General features: G+C 37.1%; 2 protein-coding genes and 1 long non-coding RNA gene across 4 annotated transcripts; 2 read left to right on the forward strand and 1 right to left on the reverse strand.

Annotated features, from left to right (window-relative positions):
• Nucleotides 1–18: 18 nt before the first annotated feature.
• On the forward strand, nt 19–1,967 carry LOC149702300 (uncharacterized). The gene is made up of 2 exons (XR_016381718.1): nt 19–214; nt 296–1,967. It is a non-coding gene; the product is annotated as an uncharacterized LOC149702300 (long non-coding RNA).
• LOC149702301 (FHF complex subunit HOOK-interacting protein 1B-like) lies at nt 1,924–6,557 on the reverse strand. The gene is made up of 11 exons (XM_089866077.1): nt 6,199–6,557; nt 5,827–6,118; nt 5,548–5,759; nt 5,330–5,480; nt 5,096–5,254; nt 4,694–4,948; nt 4,532–4,611; nt 2,894–3,995; nt 2,643–2,829; nt 2,465–2,561; nt 1,924–2,400 (listed from the first exon to the last, which is right to left on the reverse strand). Exons 1-11 carry the CDS (start codon nt 6,333–6,335, stop codon nt 2,232–2,234), a joined length of 2,841 nt encoding a protein of 946 aa, XP_089722203.1. The 5' UTR covers nt 6,336–6,557; the 3' UTR covers nt 1,924–2,231.
• Nucleotides 6,558–12,152: 5,595 nt separating this feature from the next.
• Nucleotides 12,153–14,319, forward strand: LOC149702302 (uncharacterized). 2 transcript variants are annotated; one of them, XM_089866079.1, is made up of 4 exons: nt 12,153–13,183; nt 13,318–13,506; nt 13,574–13,633; nt 13,751–14,319. In XM_089866079.1, exons 1-4 carry the CDS (start codon nt 13,136–13,138, stop codon nt 13,784–13,786), a joined length of 333 nt encoding a protein of 110 aa, XP_089722205.1. In that variant the 5' UTR covers nt 12,153–13,135; the 3' UTR covers nt 13,787–14,319. The 2 variants fall into 2 exon arrangements, with proteins under 2 accessions (XP_089722205.1, XP_089722204.1); XM_089866078.1 differs by having other exon boundaries at nt 13,574–14,319.
• The last annotated feature ends 4,550 nt before the right edge of the window (nt 14,320–18,869 follow it).

Below are 18,869 nucleotides of genomic sequence, written 5' to 3' on the forward strand. Positions count from 1 at the left end.
AAAAACAATTTGTAAGTATGACCAATTTTAATTATTACAGGTCGAGCTTTGGGTAGCGTGATTGGTGGTTACATGATTGACGGAGTTGGTAGTCAAATGACTTACCACCTGTACGCCGTTAAAGCCTTTATTATGGCAGTTCTATATCTGATCATTTACAATTGTTGGTTGAAAAAATTGAGGCCAGCGACTGTACAAGAATCAGCAAACAAAGGTGTTTTTACTATCTGTATAATTTCAGCTGCACAAATAAAATACAGCAAGGACTTATAGATTCCCGATCTTTATGTTTTAGCGAATGATGGCAAGGAGAACGGTTTGAAGGGAATCCAGCTGGAAAAGTATATCACGAACAAAGATCAAAAAGGAAATGAAAACTTGGGATTTTCCAACGAAGACAAGATAATTAAGAAAGAAATGGAGTTGAAACACTTGGCCAAGGATAAATGAAGGCCAAAAACACTCGTGATTTGTAAAAAAAAAAATTGGAGGGCAAAATTTTAATATATATTTATACGAACTATTTGGGAAAAGATCCAAAATAACTTTAAATTTAAAATCAAGTGATCAAAAGTGAATAATTTTTTAATTATCATTAACACGAGTGATATTACATGACTTCCCGTGATTTATTTCTTAAAATTAAATGAACTACTGTTTCTCAACAATAACTTGCTTATTTTTACGATGATACTTCCGAAAACTTGTTTAAATTAAAATAAATTACATTATTTGAATGGAATAAAAATTTAAGATTCCGTTTAAAAAGTGCGTGGGTCATTTAGTTAGGTTTAGAATACATTTTTGAATTAAAAGCGACTATATCAAAATTATTAATAGTTTTAAGTGCGTTTAAAAGTGTACTCTACAACCGTAACAACTCTCACCTCGAGAAGGTATGACCACTCCGACTTCGAGAGTCACCTGTGGGGAGAAGAAAGGTTAGCACGCGACACCTGTAAACAAAACTTCAATTCATTACGATAAAAATAATAATTATTATTATTAAGCGATACCTGTAAACAAAAGTTTGATCATTAAAACAATCGAAAAAAATTCCATTTTTTTTTTGATTGAAAATCAATTTTATCATAAATACTTCTCAAACCTTAACTAAAATTCACAGCAAACGCGTTATTTACAGCCACGCGAAACGCGATAAAGTCACAGCCACGCGTGAAGTCACAAGTCACAAATTTCAATAAAAATTTGCAATTCAAAAATTATAAAACAATTCCCCAAAAATTTACAAAACACATAAGACAATTGAGCAACGTCTAATTTAATTAAAATTAAATTAAACATTCCTCGTAATAATTTATAATACACTGCACCGGATTTAAAGTGGTTAGTTAAGGACGGGAGTGGAGATTCCTTAAAGCCCTAACGTGCTAAGGGTCCAAACCCGAAGGCGTGCAATTGAACCCCCTTGTTTGTGTGTGTTGTGTTTCATGGTTAGTAAAATAGATAGTTCAAAATTGACCCCAGACCGGAGTCGACCAACTTTAGTGGAATTATTATTTTCATTGTATTTTAGGGCTAATAGTAGTATTATTTAACCACAAAAGAATTAAAATTGAAAAAATTACACGAAAACTGGCGGCAAAGAGCCATAGGATGACGTCACATACGCAAAATCACCTAAAAAGCTTTAGAAAAAATAATTACTTTTAAAAACCATAATTAATTACGTTAATTATTATTTTAATTTAATTTTAGGGCTAATAGTAGTATTATTTAATCACAAAAGAATTAAAATAAAGAAATTACCTCAAAACTGGCTTCAAAACCAAACGGAAGTTGCAACTTGTATCCTCCGCCGTCAAACTGCGCCCTCTTTTTTCCAAATTTTGGCGCCAAAAGATTTTCGCGGAAAAATAGTAATTAACGATATCAAATACGATTAAAATTAACTAGGCAATATTAATTTAACAAATTTATTAAAATAATTCGAATAAGATCAAACATTTTACATAAAAAGAAAGAAAGAAAAAATATTATTTTCAAAATCACAAACAAACTCCGTTAATTAACTCGTCAATATTTATTATTGTACTTTATTTTGTAAAATAAAATTTTATTACCTAGAAAAAACAATTCAAATATAATTCGATACAAGTTGTTCTAATCTAGGCCTAGAATCACTTTAATTAGAAATATATATTAAGACATACATCGTACTAGATATTAATTCCTAAATATATTAATTAATTAATTATACAAAATGTTATTTAAAAATTAATGAAATCGGGGTCAGCTTGAATTAGAGCGTGTTCTTGAGTGACCGCGGCCAATTCCTTAACAAACTCCTCGAAAATAATAGCGCAAAGTGCGGCATTACGAGTTTTAATGTACTCTAGTTGTCCCTCACCCGGAGATTTCTTCGGGTTGCTGACGTACCTGTTAAGAACATTGCAGTTTTTCCCACATGATCACTTCGATATCCGTGAGATCAACAACGTACCTATATCCTTGGCAATCGGGAATAGATTCCATAACCGCTTCTCCCATTACATTTTTTCTGAACAAGAAATTGGTCAAACTTCTTCTCCGTTGATCACCTTTTTAAAAATCAATGTTTTTGTCAAAATAGGCCAATTTTCCCGCCGTAATTAGACCAAATAGGCCTAGACCCAGTATACCTCGACTAATTTCCAGACTGTTCCGTTTGTTCTGAATGGCAGCTTCGGCGTAAACACGTGGTGGACCATTTTTCAAAAGTCGTTCTTCCCTTGCCGCTAAAAACTGCTTGGCCTTCACTAAGACGCTATCGAAATTATCCACAGAATATGAATAACTGTCTACTTTCTGTTTTAGAGTTGTCAGGATCTGAAAGCCAAGGTTAGAAAAGGTGTTTTACACTTACAAACGGCCAGGAACCTCGATGACCAACCTGAATTAATGATCGGACACTTGGCTGGAAGACTAGAGAATGATTTAGGAGGAAAGAACGAATCAGAGGTTGCGGGTACATGGCCAGTCTCGTTATCAAGCCGGTTAATTGTAAATTAGTGTAAACGTCATTTTGCATCATCATCTCCAAACGACTTAAGAGTGAGGTCAGAAAGGGACCAATGTCGGGTGTCCCGTAATTTTCGTTACTGGACAAGGCTCGCGATTGGCTGGTTCTTGTACTGGAACTTTCTTTTTCTTTACCATCGACTGAATTTGCTCGACTGACGTTATGATTTGGGTAAAGTTTACCAATATCATCGGCTTTGATCAAGGGAGGTAATTCGTCTTCGTTTTTACCATCAAACTCGTGTCCGAGTATGGTATTCTTTTCTTCAACATCACTAGCGCCGCCGTACGAAGCGATTGAACTAAACGACGGCGACAAGTTATCGTTACTTTCGGGGCTATCGAAGGTGGGAGACAATCCGGCGCTCAACGAGCTCGGAGTGTTGTAATACTCGTTACGTAAGACCGAAGAGGACCCCGTGGCTCCATTTTGTTTCGATTCGTACAAGCCAAAGACTTCGTTACTCGAGGCGTTACTGACGACGGAAGCTCCTCGGCTATTGTCAGAGACGCTTCCGGCTGCCGGGTCATATCCGTCGTAAGGAGCCGACCAGCAACGACAAGCCACGTTACAAGCCAATAACATCTTATGGGCGTTATTCAAGTAATTCTGATACGATGCTTGTACCGAATCCGGGACTTCGTTCGATTGCGAGGCGAAGAGACGATAAACTTGAGAATTGTCACCGAACGTGAAACTGGAAGTTGACGACGTTCTCTGATGCCTTTTAATTCTTAGACTGCCATTTAAGTTAGGACTATCGAAGGAGGAATCCGGGGATAGCGGCGATGGCGAATAATAACCCGAGGAATTTAAAGACGTCTGAGACGCGTTTGAAGCGTCAAGACTCGATTCACGCAGGCAACAAGATGGAATCAACGATAAGAGTTTCTCAGCTGTTTGACAATAGACATCCAAGTCGCGAACTCGGCATCTTTGACTCACCATGACGTGAGAGCAGGGGATCAAAAATCTAATCGGAATTACGTATTCAGCAATGATTAAGACGCATTTGAATATTCCAAACAAGTCATGTAAAAACATGAGATGTGGTTGGGGTGGGGAGGGCGTGTTAGTTTCGTATGTGCTAATGTAGTACAGTATTCAAAAAACATATTTCCTACACGCTTTTCTACAAATTGCATTCGATACAGCCGTCCATCAAATTATCCCTTCCGCGATCTAACCGATGCCACTGTTGTTCCTTTCCCAATACAATTAAGAATCCAAAGAGGACCTTTTCTTAAAAAAGGTCCCGACAAACCTGTTTTATGTCCATCCGAAGTCAGGAAAACTGCTGTAAACTCTTACCATACCACTAATGTACTTTCTTTCGAAATTCTTTCACATTAGAAGCTCCAAGGTGGTAGTGGATCTTACCTTAATCGATTTCTATCCACACTTGTTCATGGTGTATCCCGGGCCACAAACAAACACACACACACACACAAAACCCCATCGCATACCTAGGTTTGGTTACATAAATAACTACACCTATCAAAAACTCACTTCAAAATTAATTCGAAAACGACATCTTCGCAGTTCATATCAAGGAGAGTTCGAAACAGTCCCATGGTCACCAATGATAGCTACACGAAGAGGCGCATGGTGTGTCAATATATTACCTTTAAACCCAAGAGACCCAAGTGCGAAAGGCGCTGAACAATATACCTTTGACTGATTTTCAATGCGTCTCACAAGAACGTCAATGATGGGTTTGTCTTCGAAACACGCTGTTAAGATAAACTTCAGAAAAAGCTGAATCAGTGATGGCTCAGTAATTGAACGAAGTGACAGTTCCAAATAGGCCGTTGTCGCCATCACTTCCTCCATGGTGGTTTGACTCAGCGCGGGCCCCAGGACTGGTAACAGAAACCCTTGATAAATGTACTCCAACAGTTGCTCACCAACAAGATTGTGAGCAACCTGAAATTGACAGTGACGTTATGTTATGTTATGTTATAGTTCAAAATTAGTGAAGTTATGATATGTTATAGTTCAAAAGTGACGTTATGTTATAGTTCAAAAGTGATGTTACGTTATTGCTGTAAAAGTAATGTTAGTAATACTTACTTGGATGACCGCGTTACAAAATTCAAGTGAATTAAGAAACATTTCAAGTTCAGGCATATCTTGAATGTCTTCGGGAGTAAAGTAATGCCAATCGTCCGACACAACCACGAGTTTTCTAGGAAGAGCGGAATATAAACCACTCAATCCCGTCGCCAAAACCTGAGAGAGGTTGTTGTCAAGTTGTGTCAGAGTTGCCAAACTAATTAAAGCGTTCTACATTAATTAGTGACCTACGGGACAAAAATTAGAATGTTCCGCGATGAAGGAGCCAATGTTTCCATTTTTCCTAGACAAAGCCATACAAAGTAACAACGCGTCTCTGGCCTGTTGACCAATAGCTCCTTCACGGTGAACGTAAGGTATCAGTAGAGAAAATATCAAAAACCTATTAAAAATGTACGATTAACGCTAATTGCTTTAAACTAATTAACTGAACGTTTTTTGATATTAACCTAGCTGGTTCCTGCTCTGAACTGGCACTGAAGAATACTTCGAGTAGTTCAGGATGTTGGGACAAACATACGCAGAGAGTATTTAAAAGCACTATTAATCTTTTTTCCACTTCTAAAGGTGAACTATCTTTGCACTCGTTAAGAAGTTGGAGTAACGGACGAATTACGGGTTTTTGAAAGAGTAAGTTGTGATGAGAGTGACTAACTAAGACCTAATATAATAGGTGTAAGATACGTTTGAATACCAAATGAATAAGAACGGGGGGAAAATTGACTAACTTCGTAGATTTTTAGCTGTTCCAATTTCATAATATTTATGAATTCTCCGCTGCAAAGGGACCAGGTATAGAGTTTATCTAAAATCCCTTCAGTCAGAAGGTAATCCAAGATTGGACCCATAATCCAGTTATCATGCTGAGAACTGGATGTCTCTGATTTATTAACTTGATAGCCTTGAGGTGGACAAAGGCTAGAAGTTTCTTGCAACAATAAGGTGATCATATGTCCCAAATTACTAACGACGATTGTCACATTATCAACGTTTAAAGGGTTTGAACCTGGTAAAGCCGCCCTAAGTGTGCGAGGGGTCGCTTATAAATGAGCTGTGTACAAAAAATTTTCCGATACCTTAAAAACGGAAAAATACTTTACCATTGCTGTTCGATGACATCATTCGCTTGACTCCAGTGGTTCTTGAAAGTTTCGTAGCATGTTGAAGAGTCTGCTTTGGCCGAAGAAAATCTCGAGAAACTTGAACGTAGCGGACTGTCCCGTTTAAACCAGCTCATATTAAATTAATCCTCAGCTCCAAACACCACAAAATAAGCCTATACAGAAACAAACTATCAAATCCCCTCTTTAATAACAATAAATATCGTTTTATTTCATAATTTAATTAATTAAATATCGTTCTATCCAGTAAATAACCATATGTTAATTCTATGACCCCCTTAATGTTATCATGATCGCGTTACAAGTTACTCTGATCTTACAGCAGACGACAGAAAAAGAGCAGAACGCAGAAAACTCTGGCAGTCCCGGACTCTCATAGCGTTTTCCTTTGTGTCCTCGCGGAGCGATCCCATGGAGGAATAAAACTAGGAGATCCTATTCTTCAAAAACAGTCTTTAACGAAGCTGGAAACTACAACTACCATTTTTATTGCTCCTTGGGAGCGCTCCGCGAGGAACCACAGGAAAACGCTATTAAAATAGTTCCTATAACTCGCACCATATTTCATTTGAATCATTTGAATTTGCCAAAGAACGTAAAAACTTCGTTCCAATTTTTAGAGATAATTTATTGAAATCTTTGTACACGTATATAAATTAACAATGAAATGCTAATGTTTTCTTCGAACTCGTTTTTTTCTACCACGTTTTTTCCCACGGTACGCTTTCACTCCACTTTTGTCTGCACCCCAAGGAGCATGCGCAAAGTAGCAATGGTCTTTGGCTACATCCTCAATGGTCTGTTCCATTAGTATTAACATTTCTGTTTCTATATCATCATCGGTACACGTTTCGATTGGAGAATCAATTTTGTTACAGGAGTCAGTCTGATTAGCAATTGAGCGGCTTATAGTCTTTGGTTGGAATGTCTGTATAGCTACTGTCCTAGAGTTTTGGGGGGTTGTTTGGATGCCAACATTCCTTGTCCCGTTCACTGTCTCAACAATTGTCTGGTTGACTGTCTTAACAACGATGGATTTATCAGGATTAAGGCGGTTATTTAACAGTCGTTTCAATCTTGGAAATAGTATCACGTCTTCCATGATTTCCATCCCGTCGTTTGGAAGGTTTCTTGTTGGTATCGAGCCAGGTTTTAGAAAACCGCGGATGGCCGGGCCATAACCAGCCATTCTTAAACATTCTGGAGCAAAATGATTTTGGCAAGCTCGAAGAGTGTAGCCAAATCGTTTCACTAGTAAATGTTTTTCCGCGCGAGACAAAGGCTTAGCTCTAAGGGCTTCTAAAACCTCTTTGAACTTCGCTTTCGCCGACTCACTCGCGTATTTAAACCAAATGTTAGCTATCTCTAAATTTTCATCGACATTTGGAACTTTAAAAAAACTGACACTATCTCTTTTGGAACGCATGTTACACCCTTCTATCATACAAAGAGTCATTCTGAAATTAGCTAGGCCAGCCACCGTGGCCACCATACCATTAGTCCATTACAAACAAATAGCAGACGACTAGCAAAGATATCTTACAATTTGTGAGCATAGCCACGGCCCAAGGTCTATAGAGTTGCCGCTTCGCTAATATAGGTTTGCTCACGCGCCCATCTTTTACCTTCGAAAATTCGCGACTTTTATTGGCTGCCGAATATGACGTCTCCCGTAGACCTTAGTGAAGCATCGTCTGCTTATGTATAGTCTTTCGAGGCGCGAGTTGTGCAGCTTGTGCTGTATTGGCATCCTCAAAGGTAAATTAATTACTTTATTCTGATAACTTTTTTGTATGAAATATTAATGCTAAATTAGGAAGCTTTTAGAGATATTTGGAACTTGCTTCTTTAGTTTATTTGTATTAAGACTTAAGGGATAAGACTAGGGACTCGGTTCGGGTTGTTATAACTTATTTGGGTGCAAAACCAAAATACTAATGTGAATAAATTGTATATTTTTAGATTCATACATAATAAAAATTTATGAGCCATGCCTGGAACAAGGTGCGCGGTCGCGACGTGCAATAATAGCCTAGTTTTAACCAAAAAGAATGATAGTACAAAACATATTGTGTATCACAAATTTCCAAATGACATTCATAGGAGAAAGGTTTGGGCATTTAAATGCCGCAGAGAGGATAAATTCAATCCCATGACTAGTCATGTTTGCTCGCAGCACTTTAACGAACATGCCTACAAAAGGGATCTTAGGTCTGAGTTGCTGGGGATTCCTAATAAAAAGGAATTATTGGAAGACGCTATTCCAACTGAAAATTTGGGACTGAAAGGAAGTCAAAACTGTAAATCTACAGAGAGAAAATCCAGAGTGCAACGAAGAGAGGAGCGAGTCATCATTAACAATTTAATAAAGAAATCTAGTCCTTCTGCAATTGATAATCTCACGAATGAAGCAACTAATGTTCAAACTAATTGTGATAACATGGATCGTAGCCCTGATAATATGATTCCTAAACGTGATACTGTTGTTTTTAAACGCAAACCATGCTGTAAATGCGAGAGATTAGAGAAACAAAATAGAACATTACGAGCTCATTATAGCAAATTGAAAATTAAAGAAATGAAAAATGAGAAGAAAATTAAAGAATTAAAAATTGAACAAGCAATGAAGAGTGTAATTAGTACTGAAGAAGTAAAGAAACTCAAGAGAATGAAGAATGACAAAAGGAAAAAAGAAGAATTTAAGGAGAAATGCACCAATATTTTAAATGATATTTTCTCACCTAGTCAAATTAAGAAACTAATGGGGAAAAAGATGGTTATCTGGTCTGCCGATGATCTCGCACGGGCTTTTACTTTGCGATACCTTAACAGAAAAGCTTATATGTTTTTAAAAAATGACCTGCGATATCCATTACCAGGTTTGTCAACATTAAGGCGGTATGCATCAAAACTAAATTTAAGACAAGGAATTTTACAAGATGTTTTAAATATTATGAAACTAGCTGGATCTAAAAAATCAAATATAGAAAAAATATGTGTCATAACGTTTGACGAAATGAAAATTTCATCGCAATATGAATATGATGTGAAAGCCGATCAAGTAGTTGGAAAACATAGTCAAATGCAGGTAGCAATGGTTAGGGGCTTATTTTCACCTTGGAAACAACCTGTTTACATTGGCTTTGATACCAAAATGACTAAAAAACTGTTGTTGGACATAATATCCAAAGTTCATGAGGCAGGGTATTTAATAGTCTCATCTGTCTGTGATATGGGGGGAGGTAACATGGGTTTATGGAGAGAAATGGGTGTATCTATCCATAAAAATTGGTTTCAACATCCCATAGCAACTGATCAAATTATTTATTGCTTCGCTGATGCCCCACACAAGTTAAAACTAATAAGGAATTGGCTTTTGGATACAGGTTTTTTGATTGACGATACTCACGTTGATAAAAAACCTTTAGAACTTCTGCTTAAACTTGATAATAATGAAATTAAAATGTGTCCTAAGCTTAAAAAAATCTATTTAGAATGTCACGGTCCTACTAGGCAAAATGTTAAATTAGCTTCACAACTATTGTCCAATACAGTTTCCAAAGCATTGCTATATATGTTAAAGACTAAAAGCGATGTAAATTTCGATGATATCCGAACTAAATAATTAAGTGAGTTCATTGCAACTGTAGATAAATGGTTCGACGTATTTAACTCATACACAGAAAAAGATATTGTTGAAACAAAAATGGGTTTTGGATTACACTTAAAAAAACAAATAGCGGCCATTGATGAAATGAAGGACTTAATAACTAATATGAAATGTAAAGGCAAAAATGTTTTACAGCTGTTTCAGAAAGGTATTATAATTTCTATAAAATCTCTCAAAGATTTATTTTTTGACATGAAGAACAAATTCAATATAAAATTCATCTTGACTCATCGTTTGAACCAAGACTGTTTGGAAATTTTTTTTTCCCAAGTTCGCTCCAGAGGGGGATTGGATGATCACCCAACACCTCTTAATGCGCTTTATAGAATCCGAATGATTATTTTGGGGAAAAATCCCGGAATTTTAAATGATAAAGGTAATACAGTTGACATGAGTCAAGATGAATTCTTAGCTAATAGTATTTTACAGAAGGAAAATCAGCTCGGTGTCGCTGAAACTGCTGTAAACAATGAGACCTATTTACTAAGTGATATTTTGAAAAAAGCTTCTATAAAAACTGATATAGCTACTTCATTTATATCCCCTTTAGAAAGTTTTACAAGAGACCTTTTATATAGCAACACTAGCTCAGTCTCGGTAAATGTAAACCCAAAAAATGTTCCTAGGGAAATTGCTGATCCCAGTTTAAATTCAGTAAGATTTGGTACTAGTTCCTTATGCTCTGGAGAAATTGGTATTTTAAAGAGTGTAGACAACATCGTAACCCAAGATGGTAATGAAGCAAACGAATTCTCAAAGCTTGAAGAAAATGGGCTAGAATACATGTCTGGTTTTATAGCCAAAAAAATTCTATAAAAAATATGCCAATCTGGATTTAAGAGACTCAAGTCAGAGTGATCATTGTTATCAATTACCATCTTGGGCTACAATATTATCTTATGGCGGTTTAATTGTTCCTAGCTCTACTTTCTTAAAAGCAATGAATTCATTTGAAACCATTTTTCGTAATTTCCTTCCAAACAAAGTCCTCTCCAACGAAATAAATATTGTTAAAAACATATCCAATTCAATTCACCAAGAACATGAAACTTATCCTTTGGATTTAATCCATTCATTTGTCAAATTAAGAATTTTCATTAGAATGAAATATCACAATTCAATCAATCCCAGCAAGACAGATTGTGGGAGAAAATTAGGTAAAAAATTTAAGAAAATTGTAAACTAAAGTTCCTATAATTGTTATAATTGGCTGGAGTTTTCAAATTAAGATCTCAAAACTCATCAATAGAAATAAAATTCATTTCATTGGAATTATACTTGGTTTAAATTTTTTTGGTCTAATGCATTGATTACTTATCACCGTTATTAAGTAATTGTAATCATTTTCCTCTTGAATTTAAAGAAAATCATAATAGGTACTGAACTATGAAGCAGAGACCTGCACGGGCCGAGTTTTTCAGGCCCGACCCAAGCCCGGCCCGGTTTTAGAATTTTGAATAAGCCCGAAACCCGGCCCGAGTCCGAGTACATAGTTGGTTTTTCGGCCCGGTCCGGCCCGGCCCGTTACATGCATTAACCAAGCCCGGTCCGGCCCGGTCCGACACATTGAATGAATTGAACAGGCCCGGCCCGTTACACGTAGTTCAGTTGTAATTTTTATATTTTTTTACATAAAATCAATGATTTGAATTCATATTTGCTTTAGCCTCGTGTATTATTCATTTCTTTTGATAATTGTTCTTTACATTTGTTCTTAGAAGCTTATACTCATTTAAATAATCTTTCATTTGAACTTTGGATTAAATGAGAATCAAGTTCGGCCCGGCCCGTTAACTTCCAAAATTTTAAAAGCCCGACCCGGCCCGGCCCGTTAATTTCCAAAATTTTAAAAGCCCGACCCGGCCCGGCCCGATACAATTTTCAAAAGTGGAAAGCCCGGCTCGGCCCGACCCGATCGGGCCGGGCCTCGGGCCGGACCGGGCTTGAACCCGGCCCGTGCAGGACTCTGCTATGAAGTTTGATAGAAGCATAAAGTTTCGGTTTCTGCCTTACTATTTATTAAAATGTGCACAATTATCTATGCCAAACCCTTTCTAATTATTTAATTTAAAAAATATATAAAAATTATGCCCTATAATTAGCGTTTTAAAAATAAATTTCATGGCAATTCTCATATAGTCTACCGTACAGAATCAAAACCGCGCGCGCTTGAGGTCTAAGGCTGACGTCACGTAAGGGGGGGTTGGAACAGACTCTAGAAATCGAAAATTTATCTCAGGCGAGCGAGCACCCGTTGGCCACGGCCAACTTAGATCATCTCTAGAGGCCACGGAGGAGAAGAACTAATTTGGCCGTGGCATAGCTAGTTGGCTACCTACAGGATTATTGCGATGTCCGAAACTCCGAACCATAGACATATAACACCTACATACATTGGTCCGCACGGTCAGGGTCAGCCGGACCGCGACAGACATTAGTCAGTCACAGCTTGGAAAATAGGTCACAGTAGTACAGTACCGCCCTTGAGGCCTTGATTCGGGAATGAATTACATTCACTTCCGTGTTTTCTTTTAATATACTTGAATACTAATCATAATAATTGCTGAAATAATTAATTAAATATTATTATTGTATAATCGTATATTTTACTAGAGAATATTGTCGGAATTGTATTATATGCGCTAATACCAGGTTTATTTGATTGTGTGTCGGTCAGCCAGGCAAGTTGACTAATACCAGAAGTTTATAATTATATATAATTATAATATATATAATTATAAACTTCCGCTAATACCACTTAAGCTAACTGCCACACGTCTGTTAAATAACTAGGAGTTATTATTTTAAGCCTACATTTATTAAACTTTCACCTTTCTTCCTAAAATCAAATCTTTGTTAAACAGAACGTATTTCACACGCTTGATTCTCATGGATAAAGAACGTCCGTGAGGAAATTTGATTTCACGCTACAGGATAGCTAACTCCCTATCTCCGACGACAGCTTATTCTTATTATTCGATATATACTCCGTTCCAGCTTCGGTTGTCAGCACGCTCAAAGCGACGTTACATAGAGACCTCGCTTTGCGCGTGCTGACAACGGAAGCTGGAACAGAGTATAACCAGAATAAGCTGCCGTGCGAGATAGGGAGTTGCCTATCCTGTGGCGTGAAAACAAATTTCCTCATAGTTTCATAGTTTCACTCTTTCTGTCTTTTCTGAATCTGACTTACATGGTTGCCAAGGACCTAGTTCTTAAATATAACCATTTAGTTTTACAGTAAATATGTCGATATTTTGTTCAAAATGTGGAGTTTTGTGTTTTGTGAATATTGTGAGTATATGACTTTGATCACCTTATTTTTCAACAAAATGTCCAATGAAAAATCAAAATCACTTAGAAACAATACAAACCGAGTCAGGAAACGTTTCCAAACACTTTGAATTGATTAAAATGGATGTTTACAGGTTGTGGCTTGTGTCATAATTGGTGCTATTAGTCCCGTTTCTACTGGATATGACACTAAGCTCAAAGGTCTGATATCAGCAAACTTCAGTAGCATCGCTGTTTTATTGATCAGCGCCTGCGCATCATTGATATTTCACGTTTTACTGGTAATATCTTTATCGGGTGAAGTCATGCTAAAATCCAAATTTGTAAGTAAATAAATACGTTCAGTGAAATAAAAGGATATAAGGACTTTTTTGTATGATTTAATCTTAGTTTCAATTTCATCAAATTACGATGGCTGTGTTATATTTTGCTTCATGTGTGGAGTTCCTAGTTAGTAATCATTCTTTTTTGATGGAACGAGATAGCGGCCTGTACAGAGAATTTATAAGCACCGCCGTTGTAAGCATTTTAACTTAAACTATACACTAAAATTAATTTGAATTAAAGGCACATCAGCACCAAGTTTTGGAGGGGAACGTATAAACTCAAAAATAATGAAAATCGACCCACCGTAAAAAAATGGCGCATATTTCGAAATTTTTTCGACTCCCCCCCCCGCGCCGCGTATTTTAACCATTTGGTTCCTTAAGCTATGTATTAAACAGTTACATATTCAATGCATTTAGTCCTTTGGAATCATTGGTTCCGTCATTCACGTCGTTACGGCATTTGTTTCATATAGTGGATAATGTTCTCACGAAAATCTGCAATAAATATTATTTAAATAAATAAAGCTTTATTAGGTCGTACCTAAAATTAGTAAAATAGGTAAAAGTATACCTGAAAGCTTGTAATAAATTTCTTATCCGCATAAAACGCTTCATTAGCATAATTCTCCTCCTTTTCGAGGGTAAAAGTCTCTCAAGGTTCGTTAGGTGGAAAATAAATTATAGTTCCAAAGGTTTTAGTCTTCATCGAGTATTAATGATGTCTGATCTATGAGATTTATTACGCAGGACCACAAAATTGTACTCGCTAAAATATTAATCTATTTCACAATAAAATCAAATTCAATCGTATTTTGTACCGTTGTTTACTGCTTTCATTTCGTATTTACTCGAATGGAATTAATTAACAATAACTTAACAAACGAAGTTGGAGGTGAAAATAACAAATGCGAAAAGTTTGCGATTGTTATTTCAAATGCCCAGTATAGGTATGGGAGAAAATCGGATTTGATTTTAAATGGAGTTAACGTTAATATACCCAAAGGATCCATGTAAGTAGATATCTCTATGAATTTTCCTTGAATTGTTTTCAATAATAAACCTTTTCAATGAATTTTCATTAAACTCTTTCCGATATCATATCTTAATTACTGGCAGATACGCGCTATTGGGACCGAGTGGTTGCGGCAAGACGACCCTTCTGAAAGCATTGTGTAAGATCATTTCACTTCAGAAGGGTTCGATATCGTTTCTGTACCAAGAATACCCCACGAGGCCCATTCCCGGAAGTGGAATCGGTTACATGCCTCAGGGAACTGCCCTCGTGGAAGAATTATCGGTGCGAGAGAATCTACAACTCTTCGCTTCCTTAAACGGGTGTAAAGAGTACTTGAAAAAAGCGCGAACGCTAATGGATATGCTTGATATGGATTTGAACCACTTCGACACCCAACTAGCGGGAAATTTGAGGTCATTTCAGTTGAAGTCGACGTAGTAATTTAGATCGTACGCGAAAATGCATGTTTTGTTATTTTTAATTTAGCGGTGGGGAAAAACGTAGATTGTCGTTTGTCCTCGCTCTAATGCACGAACCACCAGTTGTAGTTCTTGATGAACCCACGGTCGGAGTTGACCCTCTGTTAAGAGAGAAGATTTGGCAGTACTTGGATCATTTGGCTAAAAACAACGGCACAACAGTCATCGTAACAACGCATTACATTGACGAAGCAAAAGGGGCCGATTACGTTAGCTCATTAGGCTCATTACATTTCGTCAGGTAAATAATATATTTTTAACTATTGAACAGGTTGCCTTTATGAGAAATGGCAAAATTGTGGCGGAAACCACCCCAAAAGAATTGACAGACAACTTCCAGGACCTTAATCTCGAGAACTGTTACACGAAACTATTCGAGATGGACGAAAAGAATATAAAGCTTCCCGAGGTGAGATAACGAGAGTAAATAAATAAACGGTGTCCATGGTAGCGGCTCCTTTGACTAAACTTTCCCGCAGTCATTTTCGTACAGGCACGAGGTCAACAGCGCGGTCAGGGAAACATCCAAATCACGTGATTTCTCGAAACTGCTAACGCTTACTAGAAGAAACGGTCAAATTTTGAAGAGAAACCTACCGCTAATATTTTCCAGCATAATCCTACCCGCTGTTCAAACGATACTTTTCTCTACCGTTGTCGGAACTAAACTATTTCTACTTCCGTTTTCGGTTGCCAATATGGAAACGCCGAAAATGTTAAGCAAGAAATACTTGAACCATATTGATAACCAAATACTTGATACGGTAACTAAGAACCACTCCCGACAATTCATTTATAAATTTAATTGTTGAAATAAATTTCAAGAAATCATATTCGGAACTGGATCAGGCGTTAGACTCCGTGAAAGACGGAAAAAGTTGGGGAACGATTGAAATCGGTCGCAACTTCACTAAATGCTTATTTCGAAGATTAAAAGAAGGATTGAACGCCACAAATGAAACTTTAGAATGTTCTTCGATTAAAGTTCATATGGACTGCACTAGTAAAGAACTTTCTTTCAGGATGTTAAAATAGATATTAATGAAATCATTTCAGACAACCAAATAGCTTCAACTGCGTGGGGTGTAATTTCTTCAGCGTATATAGAATTCTCCAGAGAAATGGTGCAGATATTTGGAAGAAATCCCGACATAGCGGAATCGTCAATGAAAGTAAATAATGATGGCTAATTAGAACTAAATAGATTGGTAAATCTCTACAACGCTGTAGATGGTGAAGCCACCTATTTATGGACGGTTTGACGTCACTATGGCCGAATACATCATGCCGAATATGGCAGTCAGTGTCGTGTTCAGCACGTGTTTAACGCTAGCAGCGGTGACGCTTGTAATGGAAAGGAACAGTGGTATCATCGACAGGATTTTAACGACAGGGGCCACGAGGACGCAAATACTTTTGTCTCATTTCTTCTGTCAATTCATCTTCATCCCTTTTCAACTTATAATTGTAATAACCGTTCCATATCTTATATTTGGATTTCCAAATCATGGTTCAACTATATTATCCGTGTTTTCCTTGACAATCTTGAGTTTATGCGCCATGGCTTGCGGTAAGAGAGTTTGTATTTCGAGTACTTCGGATAGAGTTAAGACGTATGGGTTCTTTTAAGGCCTTCTTATCTCATCAATGGCCGACACTGTTCCCATGGTGGTTAACATGGCCAACTCCATTGTGCATCCAGCCATGTACCTATCAGGTAAGATGACAATTTACAAAGGTAACAGAGACTGTTTTTCTCTATGTACTTATCTTCAAAACTAGGATTCTTTTGGCCCATGGAAGCCATGCCTCGCGTACTGAGGTACATTGGATATCTTTTTCCGATGACGTTACAAATGGAGGCACTACGTTCAAGCATTACGAGAGGATATGGTCTTGACAAAAGAGCCGTTTACCTAGGATTGGTCTCTTCCTCTGTCTGGTTTATGATATTTATGATAATGTCAATAATACTGTTTAAATATAAAAAATAATAAATATGATAAACCTTTCTCAGTTATCATTTAGATAATCAAAATTTTCTGAAAAATTGTGTACTAATCAATTTATTACTGAAATAAAATTTATCAAACTCTTAATTAGTATATTTCTTACGAGGACAAAGTTTCTTTAAAGGTTCAATAAGTTATAAATAAAATTATGGTTCCAAAGGTGTCGTAACTTTTATATTAATGGCAGATCTTTGTAATTACTAATATCACTAACTTCCGAGTAATCTGTATTTCTTGAAAAATAAATTCGGAGCTAAAGTTAAAGTAATATTTTTCGAGTTATAGGCCTAATTCGCGATAGAAAAATAAATAGTAATTTTGACGTTGCTTACTATTTTGATTTCGTCTTTACTCAAATGGAATTAATTACAACTGACTCGAAAAAGGAGGTTCCCGTTTACAATAACAACTGCAATAACTTCGCAATTGTTGTATCAAATGCGCAGTATGGATATGGAGCTGGGAAAACATTTGATCTAATATTAAATGGAGTAAACGTTAACATACCCAATGGATCCATGTAAGTCGATGATTTTATGAAATTACATTCATATGTTTCCCATATCATATCTTAATTACTGGCAGATACGCGTTATTGGGACCGAGTGGTTGCGGCAAGACGACGCTTCTGAAAGCATTGTGTAAAACAATTTCGCTTCAGAAGGGTTCGATATCGTTTCTGTACCAGGAATACCCCACGAGACCCATTCCAGGAAGTGGAATCGGTTACATGCCTCAGGAAACTGCCCTCGTGGAAGAATTATCGGTGCGAGAGAATCTACAACTCTTCGCTTCCTTAAACGGGTGCAAAGAGTACTTGAAAAAAGCGCGAACACTAATGGATATGCTGGATATGGATTTGAACCATTTCGATACCCAACTAGCGGGAAATTTGAGGTCATTTTAATTGAAGACGTGTAGGATTTTACATCGTAGGCATAAATGCCTGTTTTGTTATTTTTAATTTAGCGGTGGGGAAAAACGTAGGCTGTCGTTTGTCCTGGCTCTAATGCACGAACCACCAGTTGTAGTTCTTGATGAACCCACGGTCGGAGTTGACCCTCTGTTAAGAGAGAAGATTTGGCAGTACCTGGCTCACTTGGCTAAGTACCAGGGAAGAACAATCATAATAACAACGCATTACATTAACGAAGCAAAGGGAGCCGATTATGTGGGTTTATTAGGAGGATCTTAGTATTATGAGGAAATAAGTTTTTATATCTCGTAGATTGCCTTTATGAGAAGAGGAAGAGTTATCGCTGAAACCACCAAAAAGGAATTGACTGATCACTTCCGGGACCTCAATCTCGAGAGTTGTTACCAGAAACTATTCGAGATGGACCAAAAGAATATAAAGTATCCCTCGGTGAGATTACAAGGGTAAACAAATAAACAGTGTCCATACTAGGCCCTTCAATTTGACTCTCTCACAGTCGTTCACGTACAAGCATGACAAAAACAAGAAAGTCCTTGAAATATCCAAATCCCGTGATTTCCTGAATCTAATGGCGCTTACCAGAAGAAATTTGCAACTGGTGAAGCGAAACCTACCCTTAATCGCTTTCAGTTTAATCCTTCCCGCTTTTCAAACGATACTTTTTTCTACCATCGTCGGAACTAAACTAACTCACCTTCCGTTTTCGGTTGTCAATATGGAAACGCCGAAGATGTTAAGCACTAACTACTTGAAGCGGATTGACAGCAAAACATTTGATGTGGTAACTAACACCAACATTTAATTTTGCAAAGATAATTGCTGAAATCCAAGGTGGATGAAGGTATGCTGAAATCAATTTCTAGAAATCATATTCGGAATTGGATCAGGCGTTGGGATCAGTGAAAGACGGAACA

The sequence above is a fragment of the Phalangium opilio genome, unplaced genomic scaffold (genome assembly GCF_054372755.1).
Source record: "Phalangium opilio isolate 3A_F unplaced genomic scaffold, DU_Popi_V2 ptg000017l_1, whole genome shotgun sequence".
NCBI classification, from domain to species: Eukaryota; Metazoa; Arthropoda; class Arachnida; order Opiliones; family Phalangiidae; genus Phalangium; species Phalangium opilio.

Bases quoted from the DNA above. Each gene is read 5' to 3' on its own strand.
- LOC149702301 (XM_089866077.1), bottom strand. From the start codon at position 6,335: ATGAGCTGGTTTAAACGGGACAGTCCGCTACGTTCAAGTTTCTCGAGA. The intron at 5,481-5,547 runs GTTAATATCAAA...CATTTTTAATAG, and splicing joins TCAGAGCAGGAACCAGCTAG to GTTTTTGATATTTTCTCTAC. The intron at 4,612-4,693 runs GTATATTGTTCA...CTCTTCGTGTAG, and splicing joins GCATTGAAAATCAGTCAAAG to CTATCATTGGTGACCATGGG.
- LOC149702302 (XM_089866078.1), top strand. From the start codon at position 13,136: ATGTCGATATTTTGTTCAAAATGTGGAGTTTTGTGTTTTGTGAATATT. The intron at 13,184-13,317 runs GTGAGTATATGA...GGATGTTTACAG, and splicing joins TTTTGTGTTTTGTGAATATT to GTTGTGGCTTGTGTCATAAT. The intron at 13,507-13,573 runs GTAAGTAAATAA...ATTTAATCTTAG, and splicing joins TCATGCTAAAATCCAAATTT to TTTCAATTTCATCAAATTAC.